The 23,866-nt window shown below is 37.2% G+C and overlaps 1 protein-coding gene across 5 annotated transcripts in view; it reads left to right on the forward strand.

Moving 5' to 3' along the window:
* The first annotated feature begins 245 nt into the window (after positions 1-245).
* The window catches only part of PELI1 (pellino E3 ubiquitin protein ligase 1), a 53,135-nt gene continuing 29,514 nt past the window's right edge, over positions 246-23,866 (forward strand). For 2 of the 5 annotated variants that reach the window (XM_063695855.1, XM_019021420.4), the window contains exon 1: positions 1,374-2,237. Coding sequence is in view for 1 of the 5 variants with exons in the window: in XM_055378015.2 (XP_055233990.1) it covers positions 250-603 (354 nt within the window). In the remaining 4 variants the exon portion in view is untranslated. The other 3 variants (XM_055378016.2, XM_055378015.2, XM_004029318.5) reach the window with 3 other exon arrangements.

Genomic DNA, 23,866 nt, shown 5'->3' on the forward strand with positions numbered 1-23,866 from the left:
TTCGCTAGTGTGTCGGTGACCATGGTAACCGTGGGAGGGGGCGGCCCAAACCTCGCCCTCGAGCATGCTCAGTGCAGAGCGAGCCCGGTAGGGTGCTGGACAACAATGAATCCCTTTTTTCTTCAACCGGAGAACTACAATTCCCAAGAGCCTTCTCGGTGCGGCGACACCGCCTTCCGCTGTGGCCCTGCCCCGTCCCCTCCCTCAGGCCCCGCCCCCCGGCTAGACCCCTCCCCTCCCTGCGAGTGTATGTCAGTGACCCAGAGGCGGTGTGAGGCGGAGGGACCGTCGGGGGGCGCCGCCGCCGCCTCCACTAGCAGCAGCGGCAGCAGCGGCAGTAGCGCCAGCCCCGCGGTGCGGTCGAATTGGTCCCCAGCCCTCCGGGAGCGCACCACAAAGCAGCCCCAACGCCTCTCCCTGCGTCCGCGGCTCCTCAGCGCTCGGCTCCGTGGTCAACTTCCCCTCGCTGGGCTCGGCTGGCTGGCGCGGAGGGCAGCGGCGGAACGGCGGGCTGTCTGCTCGCGCTCCCCGCGCACAACACTTCACCCTCTCGCCTCGGGTCTCGGGGGCCGCTCTGGGATCCCGGCCACCAGCAATTGTCCGGTAAGTGTGACCGCGGGGCGCCGCGGGATGGATGGCGGCGGGGCCGCCGAGGGGCGCGGGGAGGGCGGACGCGCAACTTCCTCGGCGGCTTCCCCGGCGGCCAGCCAGCCGGCTCTCCCCGCCCGCCTGCGCGCCCCCGCGGCGGCGGGGAGCGGAGTTTGCGGCGCCTCCATCCCGCGCCCTGGCTCGAGGAAGCGCCTTTGTCAGGAACCGGCCCTACGCGGCCTCCCCCTCCGCCCGGGAGCGGGGCGCGCGGCGGCCAACTCCGAGCCCCGCGCCTGGCTGGCCGCGCGCTCCGGCTGCGAGAGGGGAGCTCTGCGGGTGGCGGGGAGGAGAGGGAAATGGGAGAAACAAAAGGGGCGGTGGGTTTCCCTTTTGTTTGTGCGGATCTGATAACTTCTTTTCCTCCCTTACATAACGCAGACTTCAAGTTAGTCATTCTTTTTATTGTTATGATTGTTGTCATCATCTCTGCGCGTCTTTCACATTTCCTTTCATCTTTGGATCTCAGAGCATTTTAAACACGCTAATTAATTTCACCCCCGGGTCCCCTAGGAAACAAGTTAATACGCCCGTTTCCCTAAGTGGGTAAACTGAGGTCGTGAAAAGCTCTCTAATTGATGGATACGCTTGATCTTCTACCGCGCCTCGTGTCTGAGGATATGAAAGCGTTTATGAGGAAGAACCCGTTCTCCAAAGCCCCGTGGAAAAGTTAAAGATGCTCATTTTACTTACAGGTTAACTGAAGTCCAAAAGATGTCTAGGTAATTGTTACGTAGTTCAAACCATAATTCTTCTTACACAGTGTTTGAATCTTAAAACCTCTAAAGACTTAGTGAAAAATGCTCCGAGTAGGAAAATTAATGTAAATCATAAACTCACGTCACCATCTACTTTTATTTTTGTACGTGCAGGTCTGTTAGAGGCAAGAGAGCAAGAAGGGGACAGAGGGCAGAGGTTTTTAAAAAATTTACATTTAACAGATTTTAATCACTACACACAAGGAAATGTGCCTTGGTTTTAACAGCACCAACAATATTCCTGTCGTTTAGTCATCAAACAGTATATCAACAAATGTTATTGAGAACTTTATTCATAAGGTGCTGATTGTGCTGAAAACTGAAGCTTTATATATAAGAAAAGGTCATCTGTTTCGGTTCACAGGCTCTTTACTTTTTCTTACTCTGCAAAATGTTACTTTGTTTTCATTGCACATGATCTTTTGTTTCAGAAATGGCATTGTCCTTTACTGTGTCGAATATGTATTACTCTTACACTTAAGGATAAATGAATTTATTATTCAGTTTGCATAATAGGGTGAATTTAAAATATTTTAATTGTGGTAAAGGTTCACTTTATTCAGTTCTGTTTCAGTTTACGATGCGTTTTCTTTATAGCCAACAAAATATTTTCTGAGTGATAAGATTTACATGTCTCAAAACATTGTTCTTATTGTACAAATACAGCATATGAATTCCTTATTTTTTTTTTTATCTATACCAACAACCTCTTCTGGAGAAAAATCTTTAACTCTGAGGACCTTATTTATTTTGTGAGTTTTTGTTTCTTCGGTACCATACTGGAAAGCACCAAAAATTTAAATCAAGCATCACTTCTACTAGCTCTTTCCTCAGGTAAATAATAATCAGAACTGTAGTAATAGTGAATAGTTTCACTTACTCTAAATTCTCTTAAATTTAATTTTGTGCTATATAGTTGTCCTTACATTTTAGATTTTGGTGGTTGCATCAGAAAATGAAAGTGAGATGTTCGTTATTTTTTTTTTTTTCCCAAAGCCTTCTAACCTGTTCCCTTTCTATAGTATGTTAAAAGAGATCTTGAGTTTAAAATAAATAATTGGAAAGTAGAACAGTTATATGTATGGGAAGTTGCATGTAGTGAAGTGGTTATAGTGCCTAATGTAGTAAATGTACAGGTTTTAAAGAGGAAACTATCACCTAGCTTTTTATTAGCATGGTAGAAGTGCTGTAATGTAATAGTAGTAGTATTTATTTACTTCTAAAAAGTAAGCTGGAAATTTGCCTCAGTGGAATTTGTAGGGGGAGGGAATCCATCCTTTCCTTAAGATTGGCATTTAAATGTTCTTACAGTTGGTTATGTTGAACTTTTTCTGTGGTATTTTCAAGCCAGATTTACCAGGGACATTTGTACTTCAAGGAAGCTACTAACACTGTCTTGGCTCAGTCACTGGAATCCACAGGCAGAAGTTAGTGTTGACTGGCAAAGTCTGGCTTTGCAGGTTTCATAATTTCTTTGAGACCCCTTAAAGGAAATGACTGAAAAGTACGGGGTAGGAAGTTAGTCTAGTACTGCCAAATGCCACTGAGGCAAGTTTCAAAGGGGAAGCCAAAGGATGTTTCCATTTGATTTAACTTCAGCCTCTTCTGGGTTGTCAGAATGTCACTTTTGTATTTTAAGAGTTCTATCATTTCAGAATATGATTTATTATGGTTTTCTAGTAGGTCAGGTGGTAAGGACTGTAGATAGTCATTATGCTTCGTGGACAACTAATGTTTTTAGGCAGAAGCTTCTATATAGCTGATAAAGATTTTAAGCCAAAGACTTAGAACTGAAAACTAATATATACATACACATTTTACCATAATACATCAATGTAGACCTATCCTAGTATTTATTAGGTTAGAAAGGCTTTTTGGATTATTTTATTATACAGATATATTTAACTGTAAATATTAAAATTTCATAATGACTAATATATGATGGCACTGAGGTGGCTTTAGGAGCTCCTTTGGGGGGGGGGGGGAACATGTTATTCCAAAAGTTACATTTATGTCTTTGAGGACAGTAAAGCAGATTTAAAAGCCAGTGAGAAAAGGAAGAAAATCAGCAAAGTGAAGAAAACCTGATGAAGATGTTTTTAAATAATACAATGTAAAGATTGTTGGCAGCATTTATATATAAGGGACAAAATTCTAGTTGAAGTCTATAAACAGTGAATTCCACTTAGCACTTTCTGTTTATAGATTTCTAGCCATCTTTTCCAGATTCCCTCTGAATATATTACACAGGCAAAGTAAATAGAAGTCATTCTTTCAAGGGATTTGGGTTCTTGGAGATTTTTTTACACTTGTGGTAGTGGGGGAGGGGAAGTGCTTATTATATTTTCTTAGTTTTAAGTGTGACCTGTGCCATAGAATATTTCCCTAAACTAATGTGTGGGAACCTCAAGACAAGAATTATTGGTCATTGAAAGATCTGGATATGATTTCAAGTTCTGCCACTAGGTTTTTTTTTTTTTTTGCACGTTGTCTTGAGTAGATCACTTCTATTTTTCCTTCAAAGGCTGAAAATAACTGCCTAACATACTATGTTTAGTAGGTCCTAAATACTTTTAGTTGTTTAATGAATTTACAGGTAATAAAGAGAAAGCACAGTGTTTCTTGAATGGATGTCAGGGAATTTCTAATTTTTTTCTTTTTTGATAGAAAAAAGTAATCAAAACATAAACATCTGATTGGAGTCTTTCAATTAGCTTAGCTACCTTCAGAAATAAGCCTAGAGAAAGAGAGCTTCATCTGGTAGTTTAACAGAAATGAATTGTAAATGACTCTTAAGAAGAATTGACAATTTTTCAGAATGTTGTACTAGATGTTTTAGATTCTTTTTGCCACATAAACTCCACTTCAGAGAAATGGGGTTCTACATAGTACTCTTGTATCGCCCCTGTAATACCTTTACACCTCAAAATACCAGTTGCAGAAAAATAGAATGTGTTGCTGATGCCTATAAATGGGAAAATCCTGACATCTGTCTTCATCCTCCAGTTAATCTTCATGTAGTTTTTAAAAAAATTAATTCAACACACATGTAATTTACTTCCTTTTCAGAAAATTTGTTGCTAATTTTTATTTTATAATGAGCCTCTTGGGATGTTGCTAATTCTAAAAATATGTAATACCCGCGGTTTCCCACCATCTTCTGCAGTTTCTTTTTCTATTATTTTTTTGGCTACAGTTTTCTTTTTCCCCTAAGCTGTCTAAAATAAGCTAAGAAATGTTTAAATGTAGTTGACAGGAAACACAGTCAGTAATTTATCATGCTAAAATTTCAACATACAAGGTGCAGTGAAATCTGTTTTAGGGATAGTACACTTTTGAAGGGGGCTAAAGCAGGGACAGCAAATAAATTTCATTTGGGATACCAAATCTGATTGTTTAGTGGTGGCTGCCTAGAGTGCTGTGTTTAGAAAACTGGGAGTCCTTGTTCAAACTTAGCAGGAAAGAGTACTGTGATTAGCAATTTCTGCTGTTGGTGAGCGGTGGACTTTTGGCATGGATGCCAAATACATTCAGTGTTTATTGATGCCGTTTACATGTCACGGGTCTAGATGCTGATACCTCACAGACTAAAATCTCTGCTTTCATGGTGTTTACATTCTAATAATAAGACACAAACCATAAAATAAATAAAATACATTGCGTTTTAAGAAAAATGGCTGGGCGCAGTTGCTGACACCTGTAATCCTAGCACCTTGAGAGGCTGAGGTGGGAAGATCCCTCTTGTCCAGGAGTTCAAGACCAGCCTGGGCAACGTGGTGAGACCTTGTCTCTACAAAGAAGTTTCTTAAAAAATTAACTGGACGTGGTCCCAACTACTCGGGAAGCTGAGGTGGGAAGATCACTTAAGCCTGGGAGATTGAGGCTGCAGTGAACCATGATTGCACCACCGCACTCCAGCCTGGGCAACAGAGCGAGACCCTGCCTCAAAACAATAGAAGTTAAAAAATAAATAAAAGAAAAATGACCTGATTTATTCAAAAAATTAATAGCAAGAAATAGGGAGGGAGAACTATAAGATTAAAAGAGACTTAAGAGGCTTATCCACCAAATGCAATGTATGAAGCTTAGTTATATCCTGCTTTGAGCAAACTAACTGTAAAAAGACATTTATTCAAAACTGGGGAAATTTAGACTCTGGATATTTAATGAAAAGGATTTGTCCATTTTTTCAGGTGTGAGAATGTACTTTTTAAGTGTTCTTTTAGAGATGTATAATAAAGTGTTTACAACTTAAAATGTGATGTGTGGGTTTTTACTTCAAAATATTGAAAGGGAGAGGAACATAGATGAAACAAGATTGGCCATATATTGAAAATTGCTGAAGGTAGATGCTATATGGATACATGAGGTTTCTTACTTCCTCTTTATTTTTGTGTATGTTTGAAATTTCCCCTAATAAACAGTTTTACACACAAACAGGAAAATAAAGCAGGGAAGGGGAAGGGAGAATAAATGGGATATGTGTATGAGGTTGGGAGGAGGATGCAGTTTTTTGCTTTTTGTTTCTTGTTTTTTGTTTTTGAGATGGAGTTCTGCTCTCATCACCCAGGCTGGAGTGCAGTGGGGCGATCTCAGGTCACTGCAAATTCCCCTTCCTGGGTTCAAGTGGTTCTCCTACCTCAGCCTCCTGAGTAGCTGGGATTACAGGCATACGCCACCACGCCCAGTAGAGTTTTGTATTTTTAGTAGAGACAGGGTTTCACCATGTTGGCCAGACTGGTCTGAAACTCCTGACCGCAGGTGATCACCTACCTCCGCCTCCCAAAGTGCTGGGATTACAGGTGGGAGCCACCGCACCTGGCCAAGATGCAGTTTTAAAGGGTAGTGAGAAAAGACTTAATTGAGAAGATGATAAATAGTTAAAGTGAGTAATGACCTGAAGGAGGTAGCACAGCAAGCCTTGCAGGTCTGCTTGGAGCAAGACATTATACACAGAGGGAATAGTAAGTGCAGTGGCCCTGAGATGGGAGCGTGCCTACAACTGCAAGAAACTACAAGAAGACAAGGGTGTGAGCCAGGCATAGTGGCTTGCACCTGTAGTGCCAGCTACTCAAGAAGCTGTGGTGGGAGGATCATTTGAGCCCAGGAGTTCCAGACCAGTCTGAGCAGCATAACCAGATCCTGTCTAAAAAAAACAAAAAAAAAAGACTAGCGTAACCAGATCAGGGTGAGCGTGAGTACATAAAATCAGCATCAGCATGGGAAAGGAAGGTTAGAGAAGACTAAATTGTGTAGGGCTGGTTATCCATCTTTAAAGGAAAAATATTTTATACACTTATCTAAAATAAGTTATACTTTAGAGTAGTCACCATGGAAGCTATACACTTAACAATACTAGCATTACTCAATATTTTTAGAAAAAAAAATTTTTTTTTTGTCGTCTAAGCCAGTTTAAGAGCCACACGTGAAAATAGCTCATTACTTTGTATTTGCTCCTTGTTTTTAAGGGAAAAAGGGGTGATTGACCACGTGATATTTCATGTTATTTATCAGATATGACTCACAGAGGATCTTGACAGAAAGAAAATGGGAAGTAACTTGAGGCTATTTCTAAAAATCAGATCCAGTCTGAGAAGGCAGTTATTGTTTGTAAAAGTCAGATCCACCCATAGACTAAAAAGGAATTTTAATAATGTTGTGGATAATTGTAGCATCATTTGGAATAAGGGTATATAACCTCTGAGAGTGACTAGTATGGAAGGCACCATACTAATTTGGATATTTTAAGGTCTCACAAAATGCGTGCGCACACACACATACAAGATCATATACAATTCTTAATACTAAGTATCAAAACAGTCATTTCAGGTAAATTTCATTTATATTCTGCATTCAAGACTAAAGGGATGGTATTTAAAACACAGTGAAATTGTTTAAGTCTTGTCGCTATGGCATACACTTGGGGAAGGAACTAAAAGACTAACACATGTTAGTGTTAAGAGATGAATCTGCCTCTTAAGTCTTCTTATATTCATGCTTCATTTCTCAGATTAGTAGTTGTTTTGAGAACATTCTGATTTACCATAAAGAACTGTTTTTATTAATAAAGGCATAGGAAAAATTGGATCTCATCTAAATGTTTAAATGCCCCCAAAAACCTCAATAAATATGGATTGTAAAAATCTACACTCAGGACAATATACATGTAGGATTACTAATTTTGAACAATTACTATACTAGTTCATTCTTTAGAGGTACAGTTTTTCCAACCTGAGAAACTAAACATTTCAGTGATTTTTACTCTCCTGATAATATTGAGTAAAGAAAGCCATTCTTTTTCTTGTTATTTATGTCCAGTGGTGGGGGAGCACAACGTTTTCATTTGTTTTGTTTTGTTTTTGAGACAGAGCCTTGCTCTGTCACCAGACTGGAGTGCAGTGGCGCAATCTCGGCTCACTGCAATCTCCACCTCCTGAGTTCAAGTGATTCCCCTGCCTCAGCCTCCCAAGTAGCTGGGATTATAGGCGCACACCACTACGCCCGGCTAAATGTTTGTATTTTAGTAGAGACAGGGTTTCACCATGTTGGCCAGGATGGGCTTGATCTCCTGACCTCGTGATCCACCGCCTCAGCCTCCCAGAGTGCTGGAATTACAGGCGTGAGCCGCCGCGCCCAGCCTCATTTGTATTTTTAACCAATCATATTTAAAATGTAATGCCATGAAGTAGAACTTATGAACTTTTATTATGTAGTTAATTACATAGTGACCACTAAGAATATAAGTATATAACTGTGTAAGGAATACTTTAACAAAGCTTCTTATTTTAAACATTTTTCAGTAAATTGTTAGGAATCTAGTTCTTCAATTCACTCAGAGTTTTTGTCCCTTTAGTGTGTGTAGATGTATGTATGCGTGTGTATGTATAGATAGCCAGACTCTCTTACCATATACTGTACATACTATCAGGGCTGAGCTGCTAGACTAGATTATTTAACGTATTTTAAACACTAGTTTGTTAACATGGAACAACTGAGCCCATATTTAATTCCTGAGCTTTCCATTAACTCTGAAAGTCTTTTAAAACCTTTGATTCATTAAAAAAAAAAAAAAAAGTGGCAGTGGTTTTTCATAAAGATCTTTGAACTTCTGTGATGATGACCATACTGAAGTGTGACTTATTTTAGAAAGCTTTCATTCAGGCTGTTGATTTGCTGGTAAGATCATGAATCTGTTTTTCATTTCCATTTTTGTGGAATAAATGAATAACTTCTGACGGAAGAGAAAGAGAGGGAAGGCAGCAAGAGAAGGAAGGAAAGGAAAAAACTGGATCTCACAAACTAGTAAATATGAGTATGGATAATTCTCTTAACTTGGATGTGCTTAAGTGTCTATGACCTAATGAGCTAAGGCTCAGATGTGTAAATTAAGTAGAGAATAGAAGTAATAATACGCCTTTCATTTGAAGAGAAGTTATTGCTTTGCAAAAGTGCATCTTACATTTCATGTTGACTTAAACCTTATGACCATGATAAAATCTATACTTAATTTGGGAAATAATAATGAGTAACAATAATTGAGAGATTATTTGAAAATTCAATCTATTAAGCTTTGTAGATTTTTACAGCAACAGGTTCAAGGTTATTCTTCTCAGCTTGTGCATTGCAAGATACTTGTAATTTCCTGCCTGTCTCACTTTCATCTATTCATTACTCTGCCAATAGCTCTCTTTATCATCCTTTGCCAGCTTTAGTCATGCCTATTGCTCTTCAACAGCGTTTTCTATGTTTGTCTGCCATTTTTATACTTATAAAGTAGACTTGGAATGAATTAAGGTTATAAAGTAGTAACCTGTGGATGGCAAGTACAATACTTTTCCTATTTGTGCCATACTTAATCTTTTTAAACTTTCCTTGCCTATTTCTGGTGTGTGCCTTGGTGGAGATCTCTCATCAGACACTAAGAGATAACTACATGACCTGTAGGATGCAATACTTTTTTAACTCAATAATGTAGGAAACAGTAGGAAACAGTTTGAGTTTAAACTCAAACTCATTGAGTTAATCCTGCATCCATCCAGAACCTACATACCTAAACTAGCAAAGTTTGATAGTAAAATTAACAGCCTAGTGGAATTTCAAAAACTATTTTCAGCTCTTGATGTTTGTTGTCTTTTCTAAAAATGTCAAACAATTGGGGACCTCATCATTACTGTAATACTAACCATATATGACCTTAGGGGAAAACTGTACTTCTGTTGAGCATCTCTTTGACAGTCAAGAGGAAAAGATAAAAAGATAAGTAATGTGGTAAAGAAGGTTATAACTTCTTCCTTCCACAAGAATGAATTATGAAGTGACTGGCCCTGATATTTTTCTAGTAACTCATTGTAGTACTCAACGTATCATTTGGCTTAATCTTTAGAAGGCACAGTTTAATTTTATTTTTTAACAATAAGTGAAAACAATTGAAAGTGCTTTGTTGGTTCTTCAAAACTTTAATGTTGAATTCCTGGTTCTTGGCAGATACTATCCGTAGTACTTCATGTTCCTCTGGGTTTATTTCAGATTTAATGAACTGCATGTACTGGAAGCACTAAAAGCTGATTGGCTTTAATTTAAACTACAGTTAACATGATGGATTTTTCTTTGAATTGTTCTCACTGTCATTCTTTAAATTTACCATCAAAGGATCAAAACATCCAAATTACAAAACTAAGTTTATCATTCATGAGAAAATGTGTTAAATACGTATCTTTTGTAAAGTAGCGGCTGCTTCTAATTAGAAACCGGTCCTATAGACATACCTATGTATCAAAAAGCTTTTTAAATATACTTACTGCTTTACTGTTACTTTCATTTAAAATAGGATGATTCAGTTTCTGGACTAGCCCTGTCTGTTCTCCAAAGGAACTAGGATGAATTTTGAGGAGGGGCTCTTAAACTTTGAGCAGATCTGTAACTTCATTGAGAGCAGACATTTTTAAAAATTAATCACTGACATTTATTCAACAAAAAGAAGATCAGATTTTGCTAAAGCCTTTTGGTTGTGTCTCTTTTAGAAATAACATGTTGATTTAGTTGCATATAGTTCAGCTCTTAAGGACCAGTCTTTTAAGGCTTTAGCCAGAATTTGTCTCCTAAAGCTGACTTTAAAATGGCTTCCAAAAGGATTTGCTGAGTTTCAGAACTGAGTAGGCTGCTAATGATTCAGTAGGCCCCCTCATTTTCCTCCTACTCCTTAAATTGAAGGCTCCTTCATACCATCTAGGTACCCTGAGTCATCATGAATAAACTCTAAAGAATTGTCATATGGAAAAACTCTACATGAAGTAAAAATGTCAGAAAGCAGTCTGAGTCAGAGATCATTCATTGATCACAATGATACAATCTATAGGTTGTGGGCTTCATTTTAAATCTTTTAACGTACTTCCATGTATGTCCTTATTATAGGATTATAAATCCTATAATGCCCATAAAACCATCTGAGGTGTTTATTCCCAGTTAATTTCTAATTGGTTTGGTTTTTGTTATCTATTACATGAAAAGGATTTTATATTTTTTATTGAATAAATAGAGAGGAGAGGCAATATGATACAGGATAAAAACCACTATATCAGAAGTTAGGGGACCTGGAGTTCTGGTTTATCTTCTCAATATGTGACCTTATATATTTCATTTAACCTCTTTGAGCTTGAGTTTCCTTATCTTTACAAGGTCAGTAACTCCATCACTCACACCCTCTTTGGAACCAACCCATGGCAGATACAGCTAGTAGCTGTACCTGTATCGGTATCTGTATCCCAAACCAGCTTCAGGTAACTTTTTTATATAGCACTGTCAGAAACTATATATATAATTGCCATTCTGATGAAATCTCTTTGTCATCTCAGCTATATTGGGTCTCTTCCAGCTCCAGGATTCCATGACTTTAAATAATTTGCCTATAGAAAGTCTCTCTCTTCTATCTATACTGTCTCTTCACATTGAGTGCTCAGGGTTGAAACTTACTGTATGAGCTTAAGAATTCTTTGTAGTCAGGGATAGCATGTTTATGTTTCGTTTAGTGATGTTAAAACAAATGATTGAAGAAAACTCATGGGGGTACTTAAAATTCCAAATGAAATGGTAACAAATAAAAATGTTTAGTGCTAATTTGATGGAAACTCATTTTAAGTTCTAAATGTTTATGGCACAGACCTCAGGTTAGTGAAATTCGAAGTGATGTATTTGTCTGGAGGGCACATGATGAAGACATAGGAATCCTAGACCGAGAAATAAAGAGGACTGAGTTCTAGCTTTGCAAACTGTTTCTTTAACCTGGTTAGTGTCTTCATCTATTGTAATGGTATCAGACCAGTGTTTTTCATTAATGTATTATACAAATTACCTAAGGATCATATTATAATGCATATGCTAATTCAGTAAGTATGGCTGGGGCTTGAGATTCTTCATTTTTAGCAGGCTTCTGGGTGCGCTACTGCTATAGGCCATGGACCACACTTTACTTATAAAAGTACTATGCCATTTCCAAGGCTCCTTCTGGTTTAAAGGGTCTTTAAACTATAACTCCACTTCTTTTTCTCCAGCTCTTTCGTATCACTATTAAACTTGTACTTTTTGAAACCACATATTCCTAGACTTATTCCCTATTTTCTCAGTCTGAGAGCTCCATTAATTTTGTTATTTTTCCCTTTCCAGAATGAACTTGACATAGGTGGTCATTCAAGTTAAAGCTAAGGTAGTATAATAGAGTCTTTAATAAGAAGAAAACTTTATTCAGATGCCTCCCCCACTAATTGGTAGCTCTTTTGCCTTGGACAGTTGACTCAGTTTACTTAATCTCAAGGTTCTGAGAACAAGCCTCACCAGGACTTATTAAATCCCTTATCCAAAATGCTTGGGGCAAAAAGTGTTTTGGATTTCAGATTTTTTCAGATCATGGAATATTTGCATTATACTTGGAAGAGCATTTCCTTTGAGAGTCGTGTTAGCACTTGAAAAGTTTCAGGTGTTGTAGCATTTTGGATTTCAGATTTTCAGATTAGGGATGCTCAACCTGTATCTTCCTGGTAAGGTTGTTGAAAGGAATAGAGATAATATATAAAGTTCTCAGCACGATGTCAAGCATAAAGTAGGTACTCAAGAATTGGAAGCTATTTTTATTATTTCTACTGGCATCCTGACTTGGTCTAGTAGAAAGAGAAAAAGGAGGGGGAAAGATCTGTTGCCAATTCAGTACCTTTCTCTGTGAGCCAATTTAAATTTTCAACTGCTTATTAGACATATTAACTAAAATTCTTCAAACTTACCATAGTGAAAAAGACCTCTGTTTTCTTTCCATATCTGTTCTGCCTCCTTCAATACTGGTAGAGATTACTGTTTCTGGCTGGGCGCAGTGGCTCATGCCTGTAACCCCAGCACTTTGGGAGGCCAAGGTGGGTGGATCACTTGGGGTCAGGAGTTCGAGACCAGCCTGGCCAACATGGTGAAACCCCATCTCTACTAAAAATACAAACATTAGTTGGGCGTGGTGGTGTGCGCCTGTAATCTGAGCTACTCCTGAGGCCGAGGCAGGAGAATTGCTTGAACCCGGGAGGTGGAGGTTGCAGTGAGCCGAGATGGCACCACTGCACTCTAGCCTGGGCAATGGAGTGAGACTCCGTCTCAATTTAAAAAAAAAAAAAAGAGAGAGATTACTATTTCACTCTCTACATGCCGGTTAGGATCCTGCCTTTGTTTCTCAAGTACAGTTGGCCTTCTGTATCCATGGAATCTGCATCTGAGGATTGAACCAAGCATGAATCAAAAATATTTGGAAAACAAATACAATAAAAAATAACAATACAACAATAAATACAACTGAAAAGTACAGTATAACAACTATTTTCATAGCACTTACATTTTATTAGGTATTATAAGTCAGAGGTCCCTACCCCCAGGGCATTGACCTGAACCTATGTGTGTATATATATGTGTGTGTATATATATATTAATTGCTAGAACTTTTTGACCCCTGAGAGCTTTAAGAATATATCAAAATTTAAAATTTGGCACTACTTTAACAAATTTAATATAATATCTTATTATTAATTTTCCTGTTAGCTTTAGTAATGAAATTTGTTGATAGCTAGTTTTTTAATGTCTTAAGCAAACTGTGCTTTTGGACCAAGAAATTCATAAAGAACCATGAAAACGAAGGTTCTCTCCTAGGTACTCAGGGCCTCAGGGAGAGATAGGAGTAAAGGGTTATGAAGGGCAGTAACAACAGAGTCTTTATGTGTTGATTTCTAGAACTGATTTTAGTCTGAAAATGAAAACCCAGTTCTTACCAAAAAGGAAAATAAGTTACCCATTGTGTTTTACTCTTCCTTTTTAACACCCAAAGTATGAAATGAAATAAAAAATAATACATTATGGCTTCTAATATCATTTAGATAGCTTCTTCTATTTCCTGTGTTATATTACTGTGTATATGAATGAGCACATCTGTTCCCAAAAGGCTTTAACATTCTATAGTCTCTAGGAAATTTTATTTTTTTCTTCAAATTTCTTGAATAAATTTTATAGAAATATGTGTGCGTTTTTTATGCACCAAATTAAAATGAAGATTTCGTAAGATCTAATTTAGCAAACTTTTTAATGTCTTTCCCTTATTTCTTCAATATTAAGTGCTGCAAAATGAGCAAGACAGTTTCTCCCTTGGAGGAGTGTTCAGCTTTAATAGAAGATAGCACAGGGTCATATGTAACTATAATATAAAACTGGATAAGGCACATAAAAGAATTGCAGATAAACTATGGGAGCTCAAAAAAGATTACACCCAGTTTAGGGAATAAGGAAAAACTTTCAGACTGGGAAAAGAACATCAAATGGACCTTGAAATACTATTAGAATTTTTTACAAGTGAATAGTGATAACGTTAACAACACTTGTTTGCTGAGTATTTATTACATATTCAGTTTCATTTTTTTCAAAAATGTCTGATATATGAACGTAGCATAGTGGCATATGCCTGTAGTCCCAGCTACTCGAGTGGCTAAAATGGGAGTAACCCAGGAGTTTTAGACTAGCCCAGGCAATACAGTCAGACCCTATCTCAAAAGAAATTCTTTTTTTGATATATGTGATATAGAGAGTAACAACCATGTCACTTTAAATTGGGGGGAAAAGTTGGGAAGAATCTGGAATTATGGTGGATTCAAAAGACACATGATTCAAAATTTCAAAATCAAAAGTCACATAGCTTATTGGGACACATCAAATGGGAAGCTTTCTACTGCAGCCACCACAATAATTTTTCGTAGTATATACTAGAGTTGAAAATCATTTCTAACAAAAATTACATTGTGTCTCTGGAGAGGTAATCAGTGATTTGCATGAAAACTTCATAGTACATACATTGCCTTAAAAAGTGCTACTTTAATCTTCTATCATTTAAGAAATTCCTGTGACTTTATGTGGATCATCTATACAAGCAATTGTAGACTATATTCTATTATACCTATTCTAGAATCAGCAATGTATTTATTTGTTTGGTGTTTACGTTAAGTCTTAGTGTGTTTTATAAATAATAGGTTGGTTTGTTTAAAGTGGGCTTTTGAAGATACAGTGTGACTTTAAAAGAATGGTCTTAGAAAACTTATAAATAGCCTAAATATGTACTGAAGAACATTTCATAATCACAAAAAAAGAAATAATATATCTCATGAATTATTAAGAATTTGTTTCTTAAATAAAGTCCTCTTTTTGAAAAGGTATTAAGAAGAGGAATTAGACAAAACTTGTTTGAATATGGTTGTAATTGCAGTTTACTGAGTTATATATTAAAAAGCCCAATTAGTTTAAACAAATACAGTATCTGGGTTTATGGTATTCTGAGCCTCGTATTTTTTCATTGAATGCCAGGGGTATATTAAAATGCCTCCCTTTATGTTTCTATACAAAAGATTGTTCTGACAGTAAGTTTAAGTGATTTTCACAACTTACTGCTGTCTAAAAATTTCCCTTGACTTCACATTTTGTTCTGAATATGTTGGTTTCTTTCCTCCACCCACACAATGTTGAAGGCAAGGGAAGCAAGAGTTGCAAAGTAATACAGTGAATTTGAGAACCCTGGCTTTTTTTCAAAACAAAATAAACCTTTATAATAAGATTGCTTTTTATTGATACCAAAAAAGGGTGGCACTTTGGCAAATGGTCAGTAAGTGTATGAATAGCCTAATTGATTTAGCTGGAATGAATAAGAAGCTTTGCTATTTGTCCTTGTAGATAGTTGGCTCAGTAAACATTGTGATGGTGATAGACCAAATTTTCCATGGTGAAAGGTAAAACAGAACAGCAACAAAAAACTCATCAAACTTATAGATCCAAATATCAGCAATTTTGTGTCTGTGTCAAGGTCTTCAAAGAAGGAGCAATGTGTTAATTAGGATCTCGTTTGAATTTCTATAGTGAAAAAATAATCATGTTAACTTACATAAAACCCAGGAGTTTGACAAATGTTACTATGTGAAAATATTAATAGAGGAGATCCTTGCTGAGAATTTAAATCTGCATGAAATTCATAGATGTGTGTAGAAATTTAAACTTATCATATACTCCACAGTAAACGCCAATAAAGGCAGGTGGCATAATTAGGACAAAGATAACAGTAGAAGCAAAATAAGAATTTTTTAAAAACCTTATGGATGTCACATTAGTCTGACTCAGTCTGTAACTCTAGTTAGAAATGTAAAACTTTAGGGATTTTTGTGCTACTATAAGAAAAGAATCTGCTTTGGGGGTGGGATGTGAGGAGAAAGAAATGTTTGTGGCAATTAAGATGTATATAGTATATTTAAGAAGTACATTTGCAATTCTAATCACTTAGTTCAAAAGGAGAAAAATATATCATGTGTAACTTTACTTTTAATACTATTATTATTATTACATGATTGAAAATAGAAAATCTTGAAAAATTCTAGAGGGTAAAAGTGTTATTTCTAATTCCATTAGCTCCTTTTAAGATAGGAACATTTCATATTAGTCTCCTAGCACAGAATCTGAACCATAATAGGCACTCCATAAATGTTTACTGAACTAACCTGAATTTTAAAAATATCAGGGTGCAAAGCAGAATTATTTTTCTAGGCTTTAAAACTATACCACTGCTCCTTACCCCTGTACACACCTTCGAATCTCAGTTTTGATACAAATAGGTTCTCAGTTTTGGGTGTGAAGAAAACTGGTTGATTTTTTTTTTTAATCTACTAAATGTTGGCCAGAGCTGAAATTGCCTGAAAGGGAACTTGATTTAGCAGAATTCCTTCTTTTCAGAAAGAAGGACTTAGACTAAATTATATGAACGGGAGGAGCGTGTTTTTATCTGAGATGGTTGATTGGAAAAAGAATAGATAAACTAAGGCGGAGAGTTGATTTGAAAAAAGGAAAAAAGATAGTCCTGTCTAGTGGTCAGTCCTAACAGTGTGGTTAAAGGGGAGCTAAATTTCAACTTTCAGGGGTCAGCTGAGACAACCACCTAGATTTTCCAAGTTAGTTCCAATTTCAAGTACAGTAATCCTTTGACAACATAGAAAAGAATTATAGTTAGCAAAATTGCAGTTGTCACAGTCAAGGTCTTGTTGGTAGTAGAGGGTTGGGGAAAAAGTTAAAACAGCATTAAATGAATATATTTTTAACATAATAAAAGTTCCCAGAAGACATCCACTTCAAATTCAAGCCATATTCATCAATGTTAAAAACCTTACTCTTCTCCCTGAAAGTGTGAGGAAAAATAAAATAAACTTAAAATAAAAAACAAGAAAACCTCACTCAACATTGTTTGAAAAACATAACTGATGTTATGATCTACTAAAGCATGGTATCCCAACAAATTTCATACAGAATCATGCCTGTCTGAAACTTTACATTTTTTGTAGAGACAAGGACACTCTGTTGCCCAGGCTGGCCTCAAACTCCTGTGCTCAAGCAATCCTCCTGCCTGGGCCTCCCAAAGTGCTGGGATTACAGGTGTGAGCCACCTTGCTCAGCCTCAAATAAACTCTTAATGGCTTGGAATTTAACAAGTCTTGTGCTTTCATTCTCCTTTATTTTGTTGTTGTTGTTGTTTAATATCAGCACAAGTGTTATTTAACAACCTGGACTTTTACAAATTAATAGGCGTTAAGGGAATCTTTTCTCTGGTCTTGGTAGTCTATCCATCTTTCTAAGAGTATGAAGAGATTTTTCTTTACTATACAGATGTAAAGAGGAGTTAATAATTGTCATACTTTTTGTTTTTTGTTTACAGCAAACTGAATTTTTTCAAGTAAGGTTTTATATTTTGGTACACAGATATTAAAAATCATAATTGAATAATTTTGGGGGGTTTGTTCCAGTCCACCTTCTCCTACTCCCCCCATCCCTAAGTAAACTCATACTTGATCTAATTTGTCCTTGTTCTCAATATCTAAAAATAGGAAGACCATATCTAACATCTACAGAGATTCCTTCTGATTAATTTTGTCCAGGCTAGTTTTACATAGTTTAATAAGCATCCTCCAGCTTTATATACAGTTTCTTACTGCTTTAACATAATTGCATTCCAGACATTTTCATGCAACTCATTTTACTTGAGGAAAGAGCCACATTACTGATCTGTTCTTGATCCATTTACCCAGAGAAAAAGGAAGGGTGCAAACTCATCTTTGGTGATTCCAAGGATCCTGCCTTTCTTAGGGAAAGAGCCTTTCTCCTGGGAGAAATTAAGCCATAATATATGCAAATACTGAGGGATCCCGCATGAGCCTCCTGTATTCATCAACATAGATTTTCACAAATAAACAATAAAAAATTACCAAGACAAATGAGAATCAGTAACTAGAAAGACAACCAGGCTGTGTGTCTTTTGTGGCTTTCAATTTATAGCTTTCCTAATCTGTCTTGTCTTAATATATATGGCACATCTTTCTCTCTCCACCTTTAGATTGACCTCTCATCTATCAGTTAATCTGTTCTGAAAGGTATCTCTATTTGAGATGATTTCCCAAGAGTTGTAAAAGTGAATTTTATGTGTGCTATACAGCCTATGTTTTGGGTCAGACTATTTCAATATTCCGCTCAAATTTGTCAAAAAAAGTAAGCTACCATAATGTAATAATAAACAGACTAAAAATTTAAATTTGATATAGTGCATTATTTTTGTCCTAAACATTGTTTCCAGACATCTGGCACTGGTTGGTTTATTTATTTATTCATGCAGTATGGAATGGTAGAAAGAACGCATGCTTAGATTTAGATCCCAGCTCTAGCCACTTAGTTTCTAAATGACCTTGAACAAATTAGTCTAATTTCCTCATTTGTCATAGGACAATTGTAAAGATTAACATATGAAAGTTCCTAGTACCTACAATATACATGGGTGTTTTCTTCCCCTTTCTGAAACCTAAATTTAAAGGGTTTTCATTAACTCTAGGATAAAGTTCAGTCTCTATCCTGATTCTTAAGGCCCACTATTACAGGTGCTTCTTTACCTTTCCAGATGCATCTCACTCAGCTATTAAACATTGATTCAGCACTTCCTAACAGTCACTGAGCTTACAAAGCCATGGTTCATGATTTCCACAAACTTACTTTTTATTTATCTCCTAACCAAACTCCAGGGAACCTACTGACTTACCCTTTCCTGAGAACACAATATACTTTTTACCCCTTGTCTTTTTTATCTTCATGCGATTGTTTCTTCCACCTAAACTGGTTTTTTTTTTCACTTATCAAAGTCCGGTCTGTCTCTCAAGGTCCAAATTGAATACCTCTCCTATGAAGCTTCCTCTTGTTCCTCTTCCTCCTAAGTAGTAACACTTTTCTTTGAAGTCTTACAGTATTTATGGCCTTTTGCATTAATATGATATCTGTTCTGTACTGATTTAATTTACATCCTTTTTTAGTAAACATAAGTAAACAAATGTTTGGTATAGGGAGGCATACCTTTTGCATTAGTTTGAATACTCCCGTAACTTCTGACCTTATAGTGAATGCTCAGTAATATTTGTTGGGTTAGTAATTGTATTGTTGGTGACTCTAGATGCACTAAATTAAAAGTAGGGAGACCCGCTGGGCACGGTGGCTCATGCCTGTAATCCCAGCACTTTGGGAGGCCAAGGCAGGCAGATCACGAGGTCAAGAGATCGTGACCATCCTGGCCAACATGATGAAACCCCGTCTCTACTAAAAATACAAAAATTAGCTGGACGTGGTAGTGCGTGCCTGTAGTCCCAGCTACTTGGGAGGCTGAGGCAGGAGAATCGGTTGAACCCGGGAGGCAGAAGTTGCAGTGATCCATGATCGTGTGACTGCACTCCAGCCTGGCAACAGAGTGAGACTCCGTCTCAAAAAAAAAAATAGGGAGACCACAGCCCTTGGTTTAAGAACTGCTCCAACATCAAAGCAAATTAAACTGCAAAGAAAGCTCACAATGGTTATTAATAGAAGAAATCATTAATTAGCATTTTATGGAGAGTATAGGTTGAATATCCCTTAACCAGATCCTTGGGACCAGAAGTGTTTTGGATTTTGGAATACTTGCATATATATTATGAGATATCTTCGGGATGGGACCCATAAAATTCATTTATGTTTCATATACACCTTATACAAATAGCTTGAAGACAATTTTATACAATATTTTTATTAATTTTGTGCATGAAAGTTTGTGTTAAGTACTTACATGTGGAATTTTCCACTTATGATGTCGTGTTGCTCAAAAATTTCAGGTTTTGGAGCATTTTGCAGTTTCAGATTAGGGTTGTTCAACCTGTACTAATCTAGGTACTTCTGTGGTGAAGGGATATCATCATCTGGTAACCTAGGTATATTAGTTATTAGAAGATTTTGACTTCTAGCTATTTAACCAAATAGGACTATTAGCTAGCTAGAGGGACAGGCTAGGTAATTAATTAAAACATTAGGTATTTATATTAAATACCAGGCATTGGATTAAATACCAAATCTGTTGGTTTGGTAATGTCTTTGTCCTCAGAGGAATCAAGTGAAACTTATTGGTCATGGGATTATATTGAGCTATGTATTTGAATATTCAGCTTACTTTGATGCTGTTGCTGTGGTGTAATACAAAAATCTATTTGGTCTTTCTACCATGCTGTCTTCCTGGCACAGAGTTCGTATAATGCTGAGAATTTTTTTGAGTGATAGGATGTCTTTTATTATTTATAACAACCCCCTTTCTGATCATAATAGGTAACTTAGGGTGGGGCCCTGAGATGGCATCAGGATGGGGCTGGTCGCCAGAAGGACCAAGAAATTAAGAGGGTTGGGACTATTGTCTCACCCAGTGACCTCTGGGAAAGGGACAGAGGCCTGGAGATTGAGTTTTTGGGTTGGTGAACACATCAGGTTGCTGGGAGGGTGGCATTCCTGGACAGGGCATGGAAGCTCCACTGCCCTAACCTCCCCGCGCCTCCGCCCCCTCCCCTCCCCCCCCCAACATACCTTGCCCTGTGCATCTCTTCCATTTGGCTGTTCCTGGGTTGCATTCTTTTTAATAAACCAGTAAACATAAAAGAAGTGTTTTCTTGTTCTCTGTGAGCTGTACCAGTAAATTATGGAACCTGAGGAGGGGGTTGTGGGAACCCCCAATTTATAGGCTAGTTGGTCAGAAGTCAGGTGGTTTGGGACTTTGATTGGCATCTGAACTTAGGGGAGTCTTGTGGCATGAGCCCTTTAACTTGTGAGATCTGACACTACAGGTAGATAATAGTGTCAGAACTGAATTGATTTGTTGGATGCCCAGTTGGTGTCAGAACTGGAGAGTTGGTGGTTGATGTCAGAGAGAACACTCATTGAACATGATGCAAGATTATCAGCAAAAACATAAACAAAAAAGCACATGTTTATGATTAAAGCTAGTCTGAAACAGATTATGAGATTTAAAATTCCAAACCTAAGTGTCAATTTCATAATTTCTGGTACAAAAAGCACTTCATTTGGGAAAGCTTTCAGTTTTGCTTGTGAAAATTTATCTTGTAGAATGTTCAAATGATTAGTTTCCCTCAGTTTCTCTGGCCAAGAAGTAGGAGTTAACAGTATCTAGAATTTTTAAAATTTATGTAGGTTATAAAGTTGCATAAGATCAGTAATATATTTGAATTCCAGAGGTATGTGCCAGCTTCCAGTGAACCTTGAGTCTACAGCAGGCTTTTGTTTTTAATGTGCTAGAGCTTTATTTGCTTGCTTGCTTCGCTTTATTGAGGTATAATTTTTATACCATTTATGTAAACACTTAAAGGGTACACTTCAGTGGTTTTTAGTATAGTCTCAGAGCTGTGCAGCACAATCAATTTTAGAACATTTTCACCCGAAAAACAAATCTCATGTCATAGCCTTTAGCTATCATTCCCCAATTTCCTATTTTCTCCCCTTTCTTTCCCCTCCCAGGCAACCACTAATGTACTTTCTTTCTGTCTCTGGATTTGCCTTTTCTGGACATTTCATATAAATGGAATCATACAATATGTGATCCTTTGTGACTGACTTCTTTCACTTAGCAGAATGTTTTCCAGGTTCATCCATGTTGTAGTATATATCAGTAATTCATTCCTTTTTATTGCAAAATAATATTCCATTATATGGATATACCACATTTTGTTTATCCGACTGTTGATGGACATTTGGGTTGTTTCTACTTTGGGGCTATTATGAATATTGCTGCTGTGAACATTAATGCACAGTCTGTGTGTGGACATAGGTCTTCATTTCTCCTGGGTATATACCTAGGAATTGAATTCCTGAGTCACATGAGAACTTAATGTTTAATCTGGAGGAACTGCCAGACTGTTTTCCAAAGTAACTACACCATTTTACTTTCCCACTAGCCATGATTGAGGACTCCAGCTTTTCCACATCCTTACCAATATTTGTCGTTATCTGACTTTTTGATAATAGCCATGGGTTTGAAGTGGTCATTGTGGGTTTGATTTGTATTTCCCTAATGGCTAATGAGCATCTTTTTATGTACATATTGGCTATTTGTATATCTTCTTTGGAGAAATAAATGGATCTTTTACCAAATTTTAATTTCATTTATATTTTATTGAGTTATGAGACCTTTTTAGGTATTCTAGATATAAGTCCTTTATCAGATACATGATTTGCAAATAATTTTTCCCATTATGTGGGTTACCTATGGCAGTACTTTTGATACCTAGCTTTCTTTTGTTCGTTTAAAGAGACTGCCAGGTAAACACAGCCCACAAAGTGGGAGTATGAACAGCCAATTTAGGGAGGCAGTGCTCTATCTGGTGAGCAAAAAGAAACAAATCTCCATGGTATGCCTTTCATTAAATTTTTGTCTAATTTTCAGCTTTTTCTTTGTGGTATAAAATTATAACAACATATAGAAAAGAGTGGAGCTAAAGTTGAACACTTGGCCATCTCCTGTAATAATACACAGTACAAGGTAGGAGTTACTTATTGGCTGACTGCTCTGTTCTTTAGTGCTTGTGGTATTGCCTCCAAAATTAATGAAACAGACGCCAACATAGGAGTCCCAAGATCAGTTAGCTAGCTGCACTACTTAGCCCTATGACTGTCATCAAATAACTTACCCTCTCTGAATATAGATTTTTCTCATCTATTATAAAATGAAATTGGAAGGAAAATTGAACAAATTGCACAGTGTATTCTTTAAGGTTCTTTCCAGCTTTAAAATGTAATTATATAATACAGTAATACAGTGATTATTTTTCTTCTTAAACCTTGTTGAAAAATCTTAGGCCTAATGTACATTTTCTCAAAAGGATTGGAGTTAGTTGGATTTGACAAGTAAAAAACTGGGCATGTGTCGATATTCAATACAAATGTACTGTAGAATAGCAAATGCCTTCTGCGTGAATTTGCATTGTGGGATGGAGGAACGTGACCTAAGAGTCACCAGTGGAGTGGAACTAAAGGAAGGAATAATTTATGCACCTGCTGAGGGTGTGGCTAGAGGTAAAGGGACTGTGACGAATGAGTCCTTGATTGCCTTCTTGGAAGTATTCAGAGATCATTAAAGAAGGAGGACGTTCTCAGAGGTCAGTGTGTCCAAGGGTGAAACAAAAACCTAATAAGAAAAATAGGTCCGTAAGAAAAGAGACATCTGAAAAGGCCTAGAAATTGTGAGGTAAGTACACTTTGTTTTGTTCGGTTTTTTTTCTGGAGTTTTTTTTTTTTTTTTTAAGTTTGAGGGTACTGAAAGTTTATCATTTTCCCTGAGCTCAACTGAGGTAATTGCTAGAGGTTCAGACATCGTAGAGGAAAATAAGGAAGTTTAAGACTTTTGTAAGCCAAGCAGGATATGGAAGAGTAGGGGAAAGTCATTGAGATTCAGGTTCATTTGCCAAAGTTTGGTAACTTTGATTCCCACCAAGAACACTACTTCAGGTTTTAGTTATGTTTTGTTTTTGTATTTGACTGGCCTCCATGATGTTATTAATTAAACATCATTGTAAATAAAGCATATATGAGAA

The sequence above is a fragment of the Gorilla gorilla genome, chromosome 12 (assembly GCF_029281585.2).
Source record: "Gorilla gorilla gorilla isolate KB3781 chromosome 12, NHGRI_mGorGor1-v2.1_pri, whole genome shotgun sequence".
Lineage (NCBI taxonomy): Eukaryota > Metazoa > Chordata > Mammalia > Primates > Hominidae > Gorilla > Gorilla gorilla.